This window comes from Apteryx mantelli, chromosome 1 (assembly GCF_036417845.1).
Source record: "Apteryx mantelli isolate bAptMan1 chromosome 1, bAptMan1.hap1, whole genome shotgun sequence".
In the NCBI taxonomy this organism is placed as follows: domain Eukaryota; kingdom Metazoa; phylum Chordata; class Aves; order Apterygiformes; family Apterygidae; genus Apteryx; species Apteryx mantelli.
In genome coordinates this window covers 131,891,753-131,907,455 of record NC_089978.1, presented here as the reverse complement: position 1 = coordinate 131,907,455, position 15,703 = coordinate 131,891,753, and the positions used below count along the sequence as shown (strand labels likewise).

At 42.3% G+C, this 15,703-nt stretch overlaps 1 protein-coding gene across 1 annotated transcript; it reads right to left on the bottom strand.

Annotated features, from left to right (window-relative positions):
- Positions 1-896: 896 nt before the first annotated feature.
- On the bottom strand, positions 897-14,428 carry MAB21L3 (mab-21 like 3). Its single transcript, XM_067291640.1, has 7 exons — positions 14,411-14,428; positions 13,803-13,943; positions 11,004-11,075; positions 8,082-8,373; positions 5,111-5,292; positions 4,036-4,230; positions 897-1,130 (listed from the first exon to the last, which is right to left on the bottom strand). Exons 1-7 carry the CDS (start codon positions 14,426-14,428, stop codon positions 897-899), a joined length of 1,134 nt encoding a protein of 377 aa, XP_067147741.1.
- Positions 14,429-15,703: the final 1,275 nt, after the last annotated feature.

Genomic DNA, 15,703 nt, shown 5'->3' with positions numbered 1-15,703 from the left:
TTCTTCTTAAACATAATATAAAAAGCACTGGGGGTTTTGAAACTAAGAGCCTTTGAAAAATATTCCCCTTCCATACACCACCCAAAAATACATGGGAAAGACCTGCTTTTCTCCAGCCTGCTGGACAGAGCCAGAGGTGCAAGTGAAATCTGCCCTGGCAAAGCCCCCTGCTTGTATGGCACCAACAGAATTGGCAAAGGCAAACATGAAAAAAAAAAGCTTTGAAGAAACTGGGGGAAAAAAAGGATGTGGAGGAGAGAAAAGTAAGGGGAGACAGAAAAAACACCACTCTTCTTCCCTTTGAGCTATTCAGCACTTTGTAGCATGGCTATCTTTGCACTGGGGCTGGAACCCATTCAATTGTAGATGGAAGAATCACAGATTATCTCTGAAAGAGCCTTCCAGCTTCAATGCACCTCAGAAATGTTCCTCTGCCCATCTGCAGAGCTGGCCTAATGAGGTAGGCAGGGAATTAAACTCACTGTCCTTGTGAGAGAGGAGGGAGTGGCAACAATATATGTGCTAGGTTACACAACAGCTAGGCAGCAGAGGGAGGGAGACTCTTTTACACGTCTTTCCGCTTATGAGCCACACGACTAGTGACAGAGAACAAGGCAGTTGTCTCACTGACGCAGAGAGTTGGTTTGCACTGGCTTTAGCTTCCAGGCAGGCTGTCACTGTTGAAAGCGAATTGGATCGCTGGGCATCAAGCGATTTCTCCCATCAGTTTTCACCGCCCACTGCTGCCAGCTTGACTCCTCTCTTTCATGCTGCATGTGCCAAACGTCTTATAAAGCCAGCTGCAATGTCTACTGGAAGGACACGAAGAACAACCACAGATGGGGAGAGGAGGTGGGGGATAGTCATAAGGTTGCAGTGAAGAGACCTTCCCTGCCTTAGTCCAGGCAGAGCATGGGGTTCTCTAAGAAGACTGCCAGCTTGCTGGCTACCAGGTCCAGGTCACTGGTGTTGGTGTATTTGAGCAGGTTGGTGTTCTTGACAAAGTAATGCTTGAGGAAGTGCTGGCTTACACACTTGTGCAGCTTCCGTACCAGTCTCAGAAAGGCTTCGCAAAAGCAGCGCCAATCCTTGGTGCGTGGGTATTTTTCACACGTCCAGAATAGCACTGTCTGTAAGAAGCAGATGGGAGAGAAGAGGTGTTAGAGGTTCTGTCAAAGGCTCACACAGCCTACTAAGGCAGTTCTGGTGCTGGTAGATGGCTGACAGCCTTGGAAATCAGAGACTCACAGTGCAAGCTTCCTGTGTTAACTAATGTTCCTGAGGCAGAAGGATCACAAATAGCAGCTTAAGGCGAAGCCTTCCCACCCTCTTGTGGCTGTCCTCTTGCTCCCTTTGTCTTGCAACCTTGCTAATACAGAGAGCAAGCCTCCTCCAGGGATCAAGCAGGGCAACTCTGTGACGTTCCTGCTTTCACTCCCCAGAGGACCCTATCTCCATTGAGCTCAAGGACACTGGTCTTGCTAAGCTAACCTTAGCCAATTTGCCAGTCTCTACAGGGGCCTCTGTACAAATGCCAGGTATTTTAGGCTGTAGAAAATGTCTGATTATACAGGTGTGGAAGCCAATATGTGCAAGGAGTGAAAGAAGAAGAATCAGACTAACATAATTATTTGTTAACTTCAGATGTACTTATGCTGAAGATGTGCACAGAACTGCGTCCCAAGCAGATTGGGATCTCAAGCAACTACTGCAGTTACAAGGCATGTTTTCTGGTCAAACACAGCCTGTTTTTTATACTTACAGCATATGCTATATTCTCTTCCCCCTAAGTTTATTTCACAGAATTTTATACTTGAGACAATCCATAATTACAATAATGAAATGCATATGATCATTGCTCTTATAGTATTATTTTTACACTGCCCATGTTACATTTTTACAAACATTCCTATGACTGAGAAGAATCTTCTGGAAGTACTTACACTTATTGTACCAAAACCGCCACACTAACTGTGTTGGTCAACCTGAAAATCAGTTTTAAAAGGATAAATCTTGGGTGCAAGATTCCATTAAGTTGCTTGGCTTCCTCCCAATACCAATTTTATTTTGGAAATTCAGTATCCCAAAGAGACTGGCAGACCTTGTAAGAAGTGGCCAAACTATAAACTCTTTAACCCCTCTGCTTTTTTTTTAGAACTAGAATTTCATCAAAATAACCCACACTCTTCTGGATTGCCTGTTTTTTTCCTCCAGTTGGCCTTGCAATAGTTGTGGTGCTGACGAATTTCTTCTCAGACAGCTCTTCAAATGTGAACAAGTTTTTGTTTGCAGCTGCAATAACGACAAAGACTTTTTTAATGTTGCCAGGTAACAAAAGATATAATGAGGAATTCAGGCTAAAACTCAGAGAGCCATTCCTTGGAGGTTTGCAGACCAGCTACCTTTCCTCAGCACTAAATCTATCTCAGCAAGCTGCAGGGCCAGCAGTTACAATGAAGGTTTTGGAGGTGAAGAAAATAATGCTACTTTTTCAGCCAGGTCACAAACAGATGATCTATCCCCAGCATTTACTTAACTGCCATAGTATATGAGAGACATTGATTTGGTTTTCAAAATGCATCTAGGTCTTTTGGACTTCCTGATCTTGAACTTCGTTCCTATGGAGGTAAGCACACTGAGTGTGCTTACTTTGTCCTCTGAGGCTTTCCAGCCAGCAGAGGAAGGTTTTTCTTCTGTCATAGAAGGCCTTTTTAAGATGAAGTCTTGTTTCATCATCATTGTTGGATACTTTAGACAGGGAAAACTTAATAATGTGAGGAAAACTAACACTGAGCCCCTCCTCAGCTGCTGATTTATCCACTGACTGTATCTCCTCATACTTTCTTTTATAAGCGATGTTGAAGCATTCCTTCCATCCGCTCAATCAGTTGTCTCTTGCCCTAAAAGCCTGAAGTCTAGTTGCAGGAGGAACTGAAGAGCTTTTAGATGAAGAGCTTGATGAGTAGTGCATGCAACAGGTACCCTGCACCTCTTCTGCTTGAGCCAGAGAAAGAGAACCCTACTAGTGGTTTAAAAGGTTTTCCACTTACTCCTACCTATGATAGTTTTTCATCAGCTTGTTTTCATAGGCATTGAAAAGCTTAGCATTCTGCTAATCTATAACCAGCCTAGCCCACTCTTTTTTTTTGACTGTATCTTGACTTAGATTGGTCCCAAGACTACAATAGCATTTAATGGTCTCAAGCTGTAAGTAGCTTCTTGGCATTGCATCTGGTTTTGGACACCAAAGATCAGTAACTGCTGCAGAAGCCTGGTGGCTTGAGGCTTGAAGGAAGGGGAAGAGCAGCCTCTCCCTGGCAGCTCCAGGAGGATGAAGGCCCAGAAAACAGGATAGCTCTACCGACAGATAAACGGCGCTGCTTTTGGTCCATCAGTTTTTGTAGCTGTAATATGTGAGGACACAGTCATAGCACAACCTCCTATTTGTTCTTCACGAATGTTGTTTGTAAAGTGAAGCCATCTAGAACCCTGAAGTATGTGTGAGGAGGATGCTACTATCCCGTAACCTCTTCCTTCGCTTCTCACCCCAGGTAAAACAACACCTGAAACGTCAGTTTGCAGCTCACACATGAAACCACGTTCACCTAAGAGAGTTTTGCTTGGTGCACACCCAGAAAGACAAATACACAAGTTTCCTGCAGATGGATCCATCTGTTGATGGCTATGCATGGCTGGGAGAGTCAAGAATCAGAATGGAACCATGCAGTTAAAGACTGTATTGCAACACCTATGTGAAGTTGAATCAGAGCAGGTGCCTCAATTCTGACATTACTTACATTGCTGCCACCATAATGTTCCTACAGGTTTTAGTTTCTTGTTGAAGTAAGGAACATACCTTTACTAAACTTCTTACCACTGTAAAGCAATGAAGTGGTACTGCCGTTTTAGCAGTTACCTTAGAAGTTACAGAGGAGAGGCTACAGTGTTTTATGCCATGGTATTTTGACATTGTTGGACAGAAGTCCCTGCAACAGATTCTGAGTCTCTCCCTCCCAATATTGTGGTGATGCCTACCTGAAGGTGATAGGCTGTGACAACAGGCTTATTTCCAGCACACCAGACATCCTCTTTCATCTGCCTCATGACCCGGAAGCACTTCATGCGACAACCACCATCTTCATCAAGACCTTCCATGAGCATATGCTCAGCACGGAAGAAGCACAGCTGCCAGTGGTAATTGGAGTGGGCCAAAAGGTCAAAACCAAGTGACTATGGACAAAAGGAGAAGTGTGACACTGGATGAGAGGCAAACTTCTCTGACAAATGCAAAGGGATGTTATGAAGAGACTGTGATATCTTTCAAAGTGGAGCACTGTATTCTAAACAGCTTTAGCTGAGGCAGCAAATTTGGGTGTATTCCCATCCTAATTCCTAATGAAATGAACATTCAATTTATCTTGTTTCCTCATGTTCTGACATCAGTTGCTCCCAGAAGATCCGACCCTAGAGCTGCCAGGTGCAGCACAAGCTGTGCTACTAAAGCAGAGGCACAACTCTGTGGGCACTTTGCCATGGAGCAGCAGGTCAGGCGTGAAAGGATAGTGGGACTGGAAGGCAGAAATGGACCTGCTGGGAATGTGGCAAATGGGGCTAAGATGGAGTGCCAAAATCCAGCCACAAGGTTTGTAGGGAGAGATGGGATTAGGCTGGAGGGGAAACTGCAAGATAGTGAGTGGCCCATTTGCAGAACATCTGCATAAGGCAAACCAGAACAATAAGAATGATCCAGGTCAGCACTAAGCTACATCGTGTGGAAGAAACTCATGCAATAGACAGTTTGGAAAGGTTGGAAAATTATGGGTGGCACAAAAAACTTTCCAGCCCCCTTTGGCAGCAATTCTTACATTTTCTTAACTGATATACCACTGTCCCTGCCCTGACATTTCTGAGGTATTACTATGCACTATGTGTACGTTATTACACAACTTTTCATTGAAAATACTATAAAGGCAATCTGGTTCTACTGGTCTGCTGGTGACTGCTTGCCATCACCCTGCAGTCCTGCATTTGGGAACCACTGTCAGACACCTGCAAGGTAAGTTCCTGCACAGAGATAACAGTTAACAAGTAAACAGTTTACGCTGTTTACCTTGATGCACTGTACTTTTTCCTGGGAAGGCCAACGCTTAAGGCAACGAGGCCACTGGGCTTTCTTGGGCCAGCAAGTTGGAATCTCCACGGCAGGGACCAGCTCTACCTCGACCTGGGATTCTGATGTCTCCACAGCCACCCGGACCATTGAGCTGAAGCTCTCCATCACTGTCACTTTATCTGTGAAGGAATGACAAGAGAAGACAATAAAGGGGGAGAGGTCCTTTTCCACAAGCCAAGCAAGGGGCTGTCTAGTGCCCATGTCCCAAGAGGACCTTGCAGTTTCATCAGTCTATCTAAGCACTCTCCCTTCAACAACATGAGCAGAATGGAAGAAAACAACTTATCATGTCAATCTACCCTGAGGAACGAGAACAGGAAGAAGATGAAGAACAACTAAGTTCTTAATTTTATCTTCAGTCATCAAGTTTTTGTTTTCCTCTGTGGGTCCTTGTAACTCACAGGACCAGCCTCTTAAAAAGGCAGACAGACAACTGCAGCAACCTACACAATTCTAACAGTACAGTACAGAAAGCTCTAAGGGAGATCACCTCTGATTAGAGGTGGGTTCACTTCATATCTAAAGATCCCTTATTCCTTAAGAAAATCTGTGATCAGACCAAATGACTTAACGTCACTGGTCATTCAGGATGTTTTGTGGGGTGTGTACAGGTTTGTTTCTGGAGATGCACTTGCACAGAAGCCAGTGCCAGAATTTATAGCCACACCTGTCTGACATTCTTTGTTTGCAGAGCAATCATACAAAATGTATTAACTGCTTGTCTGACTGGGACTGCTTGGTATCAAAAAAGAGTTAGTTCCACGGTGACTTGGAGAAAAGAGATTTCCTCAGTGAAAGAAGAATGGCTCAGCTCCAGGAACAACATGCTTTGAGAAGGAGAGCAGAAAGGAATGAAAGCTGTATCTAATGGATTTGACTAGATGTTTCCTGTTGGCCCAGTTTGTGTTAATGGAAGAAGTTTCTGTCCCCAGCTTTCCCTGTCACTCTGGCAGGATTACTGTCCCTTCAGCTCTGCCATCTGAGCTACTTGTGTGCTCATGCTCTAACCCACTGAAGTAAAAGATGGAGCAGATTAGCATAAACAGTTTAAATAGTAGGTGTGTGTTAACCTATGTCATTTTGATTGACATAGGCTGGGGAGAAATTCCACAAGGAGTTCACACAACAGGCTTCAAGGGACAGTGACAAACATTTGGGATGACAACCTCTTCTGTCTTCACAGAGTAAATGTCTGCCTACTCCCAATGGCAGATTTAGCATCTCCTCCAGAAAACATGACTTTGTGGGCACTGGAGTGAATTACTTTGGGAACAGTGGAGTCCACCCTCACAAGAACTTTATAATCCTCAGTAGGGATCCCTGGAAGCTAAAAAGCATTAGAACCACCGCTGTGTCAGAATGAAAATACATTTACAGCATTTCCAGAAGCATCATGATTGTGCTTCCAATTTTTCTACCAATGGTAAAGTGAGGCACTGCAAAAATTCTGGCTTTGCTGGTACTCAAAGAAGAAATCAGAGAAGCAGTGAAATCAGGAAAAACTTTATGTAGCTTCAGCTGTGCTGTTGGATAAAGGAAGTTCACTCTTCACAGAAACAAACAAAATGGTAAATACTCCTCCCGACTTCATCTCAGCTTGTCTCCTCTATGTCTATCTCCTCCTAGCTGGCCTTACAGAAGAAGCCTCAGAACCATCAGCCCAGACATCACTCCCTGGGTCCCTTGGAAGTGCCTGTTCTGGCTCAACAGCTTGATGAATTGCTGCTGGACAGAATGGCAGGTTTTCACTTCAGCATAATGACTTCCATGTAAGTAAAGCTTCAGTTGCAAGCCCATTCCATCTGATCTTTTCAGTGAATCTCAGTGGTGAAATATCATTCACATCATACTTTCCTCTCCTGTGGTAACAAATATTTCCTAAAAGAATGGAATGATCTAGCTGAGCTTGACTTTAACACATCTTTCCTCCTGTGACTAAAATTCAGGGTGTGATCAGAAAAGGAGGAATGGCTCCTATTTCTCTGGAATGTAGGAAGGCTCATATCATGCTGCTGATAGGTACAGTCATCCTGGAAACATCCCATCAGAAGAGGTACTACAGTCTCGACTTGACCATACCATAGTATCTTAATGTGAAAAGATGGGCATAGATCATCTACCATGGACCAAACCTTATTAGCTGAACTCTGTAATGTGCCTCTGGTATGCTAAGAACTAAGTATGAGGATCACTGCTCAGGCAGTATCTTGCTGCAGATGTCACAGCTATGAAGCAATGCTACCTGAACCACTAATTGCATTGTGCCAATGATCAGCACTTCCAGTATAAATAGCCACAGGAAATAAATGGACACATTGGATTTCTTGCAGAGAGATCAGCATCACTATTGAAGGTAAACTTCCATGACATTTGCCAAACAATACTATAGCAACCTGGGCAGCAGGGGGAAAAACAGTGCTTGTCCAACAGGCTTTGCTTGAAATAGAAGCCTTTTTTTCTAGTTCCTAACACCCCATGCTGGAAAGCTATGGGCAGCTCAGGCTTCTCTTATCTACCCTATATCTCCAAGCACTTTTCACTCTTCCCTCCCACTTATGCACCTTCCCTGTGTCAAAATTTCTTATAGTATCTTTCTGGCAAGTCTAGACATGTTGTGACTGCTATAGGAGAAAAAAAAGATTTTCCCAAATTCCTAGTTGTATGTTGATGGAAGTGTGAAAGTGATGTTGCTGGAGAACCTACCCAAATTCCTAAGAAATAAGCAAAGTCTTGGATATGAAAAACCCAGCCACTACTCAATTCTATCTTCAATGCAGGTCTGCATTTACATTTTGGATTTCTGATTGTGTGAACTTGCCAACCAACCACTTTGTGTGTGTGGTGGTTTCTGCTCCATCAGTTGCACAAGACAGACAGTTCCCCTTATACCTGTCCCCACTAAACTCACTGGAAAGGTTACAGGAGATTATCGACTTCTCCACCAGCTCCCGGAAGATGATAAGGACTTTGGCTGGAACCAGATCACCTTCGATGTTCATGTCCGTCTCATGCCACTGCGGAAGGCATTTAGAGAACTGCTCCACCTGTAGCCATTGGTGCAATTCCTCAGGGTCCCGCACGGAGGAGTGAAGCTTGGCTCCATGCACAGTGTAATAACGCCAGTGCCGTACCTGGCATTCTCTGTACCCAGTCAGGCCGCGCAGAGGGACTGTGATGAGGAATTGGCTGGGTGCTAAGACCTAGGAGAGTTCAGAGAGATTGAGAGAGGAGACAAGGGAAGATCCATGAGCCCAAAGCAGGGAGGGGAGGGTTAAAGAAGCAACAGGTTAACTGTGGAGGGCTTTGGAGAGAGGGAAAAGCCAAGGTATCATTGGAACAATTGAATACAGGCAGGACCTACTCCGTGCCTGTCTGAGGGTTACTTTGGAAATACACAGAATAAGAGAAAATTGTCCTAGAAGGAGTATGATGTTACAGCCATGGTGCATATGAGACAAGAGCAGACTCAGCTGATTTACCACCACAGCTGCCATGGTTTCCCCTCACTCCATGTTATTTCTAGTGTGCAATTGCATGAGATGTAATAACTAGCTGATTCCAAGAAGCAGAAGAGCATCAGAGAACGTGTTTTGAGATCCAGCAATGGGAGACAAAATAGTGCCAGTTATTACCTCAGAATTGTTACTAGAGATAAGCCTTGAGTTTATTAGTAGTAACAACTATAGAAAAAGGTGCACGTTTCTGTTCTCCCTCAAAGTCCATTAAAGACATTTGTAAAGTAACACTTTGGCCCATTAGTAAAATAAGTGTTTTACTCTGAATCACTGGAAATATTGTCCTCCCTTAAGAGACAGAGACATAAGGTAAGTGACATTCCCAAGCCTACATAAGCAGGTGGTGGCACAGTCAGATATAAACCCAGGTCTTGGCCAGTTGTACTGTATGAAACTGTTTCTTCTGTTGAGTGAAAGCCAGAAACACTGTAAGGATGGAAACAGTAACCGATGGATAACAAAACCATAAGTAGGTTTGTCTGCAAGTCAATATTGGCCTCATTTTGAGAATAACCATTCTCCAATAAAAACAGGTGAAACACAAATATCTTGAAGCATCGCATAGGTTTAGAACATCACCAGACATCTCCAAATGTATTGGAAGTATTCAGCAATCTTAGCTCCAGGTGCTCAGACAGGGTGCTTAAACTCATTCAGACTTTTACCATGTTGATTCAGAAGCTTTTCAACTTCAGTTCCTAACTTACACTGGCATTAATAAGGTGAAACTGCTACATAAACAGGATGTGAAGTGACAGCTGTTGCTGTAAGGTGGTTACCTCACGGTAAATTAAAAACTCTTGTCATTCTCCGTTAATAATCCAATACATTCTTGTAGCCTTCCTAGTAACTCTGCTGATTTAGAACATACTGTAGAGGTGTCAGGGCCCTGAGGGCACTAACAGACCTTTATGGCACAGATGAAAGTCAGTTCTTTCCCATACCAATACTTGGACTTATAGTCACTCACACAAGCTGCAATAGTCCCATTCAAAACCAGATGGGCACTAGAAGCATGGGTGCTCCACAAGCAAAGAAATGCCAGCCCAGCTGAAGGCCTAAGGAGAAAGGTCCCAGGGCATAACATGAATTTGGACACTACACAAATAAGCATAAATCCTTCTTGACCAGGCTGAAACATTGCTTTGAGAGGCTGTGTTTGTACCAAATACAGCCACATGCAGGCAAAGGCCAAACCACATCCCTATCAAGTGGCAGTGAACAACAAACTAGTACCATTGTAGAAAAATGGTAGTTAATGGCTGCATAACAGATTTTAAACGGAAGATCTGCAGCTACTATATGAGTATCTTCAAATACTGAAAAGCCTGACTCCTTGGTGAAAAATTCTTTTGCAGGCTATTTCAACACCCTGCAAACTTCACTCTTGAAAACTGTCCTACCCCAGAACACACTTTTTCTCCTCTTGACCTCTGGATAGGCCTTCTCTGTGTTGTATGATCATATCTGCAATAAAACCTAGACTTAAGACAACAGTAGAGCTTTACTGTAAGCTCTGAGCAGCTCCAGAGCGAGCTAGCTGATCCCAGGCCACTGAACAGTTCAAAAAACCATGAGGTTTAAAAATAATTAGAAAAAATTGGGGGAGCTTTGGTATTTACATCCTGATTTCCATTTAGCCAATGATATTCATTCAACCAATGATATTCATCCAGATCACTTCAAAAAACAAACAAAAACTTTTCTCCATAGCCATAATGGATAGAAAAACCTCCAAACCCACCCAATGTTATTTTTTAAAACAAAGCTGTTTTTTTCTCAGGATCACAAGGCTTTTCCACCTGATGCTTATCAGGAAACACCAGAAATCACAAGTTTAGTGATGGAGCTGTAAAGCTGGTCTGCCATGGAGCAGGTGCTCTCCTGATCTAAACAAATCCCTGTCCCACACTTGTGCTCTGTCATAGAACAGTGTTATGTACCATATATAGACCACAAGCCCCAGCAAGTCACAGGCTATTGAACAGAGCTAGCGGTAACAAACAAGAGCCTTGAATCCTGGAATATGCAACTTATGGCCAATTCTGTTGTATTAAAAATCTGCCTGCAGTAAATTGGGCAAATTAAATGCAGTATGGTTCTTGTGAGCCTGGCCAGGCTATCCCAGAGAGGTGGAAGTGTTAGGTTAGAAATAAAATGTTTATGCTTTGAACAAATAAGGAGGCCTCTTGCAGAAAGGCTGAATGGTCATGGGAGGCTTGGTTGAGTGGGTGAAGTTGTCTGGAGAAGACAGTGGGTGAGGAGGGAGCAGGCACACCGACCAGCATGAACCATGTGGCATGAAGGATTTGTACCTGGATGGATGGGTGGAATGGGCGCTTCCCCCGAAGCATAGCTGACCACTTGGCCAGTAAAGCTGGCTGATCCTGAGAGAAGCAGAAGGGAAAACGAGATACACAGAACAGAGAGAAAGCATATGCTAGGTGATTCATTCACAGAGCAAAGCTGCAAATTTCCTTTAAGCCTGCTGGTAAAAGGAAAATCCCCCCTGCAATGACTACAGATTTAAACACTTTGCAGTGCTGTGCTAGTAACTACTGTAGATGGCTAACCTGCTCATTATGCCTTACTGAAGCCTCTACAGCGTCTTCCTCAGCCCTGCATAGACCACTGCTGCAAAAATGGTGGTAGTCTGTCTGCAGCTCATTGAAGCACAGCTTCAAGGGTGATGTCATTTGGACTGGGGTTTCTAAGCCATCTCAGATTTTGGCATATTTCCACTCCCTGTTCAGTGAAGACCACGACAGGTCTCCCATGTGTGCAATCAAATACCCACAAGGTATGGGCAATGGTTCTGGTTAGTGCTGGGGGGCTGGATTGGTTTGATCTGTCAGTATTTATAAATTAAAAACAGTACTATTCTCATTTCATTTCCCCCCACACGCACCATATGGACAGAAGCTAGTTGTAGAGCCACTGTAAGAAAACATGCAAATACTAATATTTCTGAAGGTATTATAGAGACAGCACAAGTGCGAGGTTAGTTTCTTCCAGACTACACTATAGAGGTCACATTTTTTGTAGCTCTCAGGAACTACACAGCAGAAGCACAAGGCATAGAGGGCAGAAATTAGACTTCTCTAGTTCTGGAACAGGAGCACACACCATTTTCTTTGTCAGGATCCCTTAATACACTTGGATTGAATGATTTCTTACTGAAGCTGGAATAGTTTTTGCAAAATGCAAATGCAAATGCAAAAAGCAAATGCAAAAAATTGCATTTAAAAATATATACATCTATATAGACAGGAGTTGGATGAGTTTCACACTGAGAAAAGTAGTGGTGTTTGAATAAATTAATGCATAATAAATACTTTTGAAGTATTAAACACTTAAAAGTTGTAAATGTGTTTACTAAAAATTTTGACTTTTTGTCCCAGAGTTGCAGAAAAACACTGAATACTTAAAGAATTTTCTTCTAATTCTCCATCCAGCCCTGTATATTTAAAAGGAGGCTTATAGTTTTACAACAAATCTAGGCCCCCAACATGTTAAATTAAATCCTCTTAACCAAAAGCTGAAAGTTCTGAAAAGTCACTGTAAATTTAATTGTCAGGAAAAAGATGTTGAAAAATTAAACACAGAATAGTCAATATACTGGCTTTCCCTTAACACAATTCTCCTCTAGGTTGAGACACTTCAGTGACAATCTTAAAGACTCTAGTTTTTGGAAGCAGAATAGGCCAAGTCAAAACCTTTTCTTATTAACCTGTCCTTTGCTACGCTGTACCTTCTGCACCTTCAGTACAAAGTCAGCCAAGAGACACAGCCCTCCTAATGTGACTGTCACAGATTTATAGCACTGGGTTTAGTTAAGTATGGATAATGAATCTGCCACTTTTTAAGAAAATACATTTTGGGGATCTCTTTAAAGCAGAGGTTGCTCAGATCAAGCTACAGTAATGACAAATTACTGCTCAGAATAGATTGCCTTACTTTTGTTCTGTTTTGTTTTCCAGAACAGCAATCTCACACTGACCCTGGTCTTGTCTCCTAAGCCAAGCAGGATCAATCCAGTTTGAGCAGCAGATGCAGACCACGGCACTAAGAACTGTGCTTGGATCAGGATGTGGCACCATTCTGTGTCACTGTGGTCAGTCCTATTGGCAAGGCTCGTGCCATGGCGTTCACGATATTCCAGAAAAGATGTAAATCTGAATGTGTTTGTCCTCAAAGCAACAGCCACATTCCAGATTGGATGATCATATTCTGCACCCACTTCAATATCCTTTCAGCAGCTTGATACAAACAGAATTCTTTCCTTTCAATCCTAGACACCTGCAAAAGTTGCCCTATGCTTTTACATGTTTGCTGTGTTTTGCTCCCTAACTGGCTGCATTTCAGTACAAGGATTGACATAGCTAGAGTATGTAAACTACTTCAGATGAAAAATATCTTTTTCATCTGTGCTATGATTTGTTCTTATATCCTTATACTAGTTATTCTTGTCTTAAGTAGTCACAGGAAATAACCAATCTTCCCCTGTCACAACTAGGACATTATCATTTTGGCATCTGATTGTTTAAAGTGGGGAAATGCTTCACTTCTCCCACTAGCAAGCGTAATTCTTCCCAAGAAAAAAGGAAAAATTTGAATCCATGATCAAGAAAAAAATACTATTTTTTCTGAAGAAGCTTTCTAATGTTCACGGTGGTGAAGTTTTTTTTTCCTTTTTTTAGTAAGCTGACAGGTTTTCCACCTGTGGAAAATACGAGTCATAGCTCACGAAGGCATGAGAATTTTTTTCTTCTTCTGTTACTGCTGTATAATTTTTTTTTCTGTCTCCCCAAAAGCTTTGGCTTCTGCTTGCAGATTGACAGCTCTGGCAATAAAAGCTTTTCGTAAAAGAAGCAGTTGTAAAAAGATGCTCTGCCTGATTTACCCAGCCCTCTCTGATGCTCCTTGAGTTGTAAGACGTCCATGGGTAAGCCTGTATGACCCAGTCAGCTACTAGACCTTCCACAGTAAAGAGTTAATTTATTATCTGTGGTGTCTTGGATGATAGATGTACCTGTCCATTACAAACAATTACACAATGGAAAATCACTTACTCTTTGCCTGCAAGCTGAATGTACTAAAGCTCTTGTTCATACCTTAATATTCTCATTATGAATGCCAGAGTTGGAGATAGCCTGGAATTGTATGGCCTTACAGCTGATTTCTATGGTCAGTTGCTGGATGATTTTCTGTACCTCCTCCACTGCTGTGGAAACCAAATAATGCCGTGGTTCGACCTGTCAGTTCCAAGAAAGACACTTCACATTACAGATAACCGCAGTCTTTATCTCCAATTGGAAACAGTCACTCAGAGCATACTGAAACATTTGTGCCTAGACTGCACTGGGAATAAAAATGTATTGTTCCCTACGTGTCCCAACCAACTTACCATGAGACAGAGCTCTTCTTGGTGAACAGAAAGGGACCTATACTCAAAACTGCCAGGTATTAATTGATATGCCCATGTTGGTATCATTGGATGGAAGGGAAGGAGTTCATTACATGGATATATTTGGTAGCAACCAGCTATACTCTCATTCTTGAGCCATTTTGGATGGGCTGTCCTGCTATTCCCCTGCATATACTAGCCACTAGACCCAGGATATGTTACTTTCCAAGAGCTGACAGGACTTCAAGGATTACATATATTCTGTGCATTAGTCAGATCACAGGTATATGTAGCAGCATCTAGATACCTACATACTATGTCAAAAGTATCCATCCTCTCTATTCTCATATCTGAAGCACAGGTGAGAGCCCATTCCTCAATGGTGAGAAGCTGGTCCCACTGGGGACAAGGTGGTTGTGTGACTTGCTGGATACATGTTCAATTCAAGCAATAATAACATAATTATTTATTAAAAAAATATTTAAACGGAAAAATCTTAGTGAAGAATTGAGGTGAAGGATGGACAGCTCAGAACGATAAATATGAACCTGAACCTTCACATACTGCTGAAAATGAATGGAACATAAGGGAATAGTTAAAATCCAAACAAGAAGATTCAATAGAAGGAACATGGAGGAACCACGTTAGCCAAAGGATCCTTACACATTTACCAAAATGAGGACAAGATTCAGCTACTGCTAATTAAGTTCATTAATATGTTTCTCATTATTTATTCATGCAGGGTGATGTATGAAGACGGTTTGCTGTCCTTTTTTGCATCCTGGTGCTTTATCTCATTTATTTGCAATTCTTGCTTTGATTTCTGCTTGGCTTTCATTTTTCCTCATCATACCTCATTGTTTGAGGGCACAATAAGAAAAAAAAATGCAGAAGCAGATGAGAGATTTGGGAGGACTAGATCAGAGAAATGAAAACCCACCCAAACCTAGAACTAAAACCCCAAGTGGGCTATTTGCAGGTATGAAACAAGAGTGTTAGGTCATTAGCAGCTTGGTTAAAGTCAATGATCAAACCATTGCTAAACACAATTGCCACTGTCTTTTGTTATTATCAAAGAACAGAGTAAAACTCCTGTGTCTTGTTTACTTAGCCCTATCTTCAGCATCTAACAACATTCTTCTCCCTCTTAGAAATACTACACTTCACTAAAGGCCCTTTTGGACATCTATGTCAACTGGTGAACTGTCAGAAAAAACACTTAAATGTGGAGAGACTTATTCTCATGCCCTGGGAGATGACAAATAGCTGCACTTTTTTACAACAATGGACAATACTACAACCATTAAAGAGACTAGTGCTCGCATAAGATCAATTAACCAAGGAAGAGTGATTGACTGACTCTGGGCTTGAAGATGAGCAGAGTTGGAATAAGATCTTCTCCCCAGCCAATAAAGGTAACAACATTTTTAATAAGCCTGAATAGTACTTGCAAGTGGGAAATACATCAGAACAGCATCATATTCCCTTCACTGGGGTCATCTGCCCTTGACATCCTGATTTTTTGCTATGTTAACTATATATAGTTTCTTATGTTTATAGAATACTATCTAATTTCCCTATGAATTCTCTCTCCTCATTTCAGTTCAG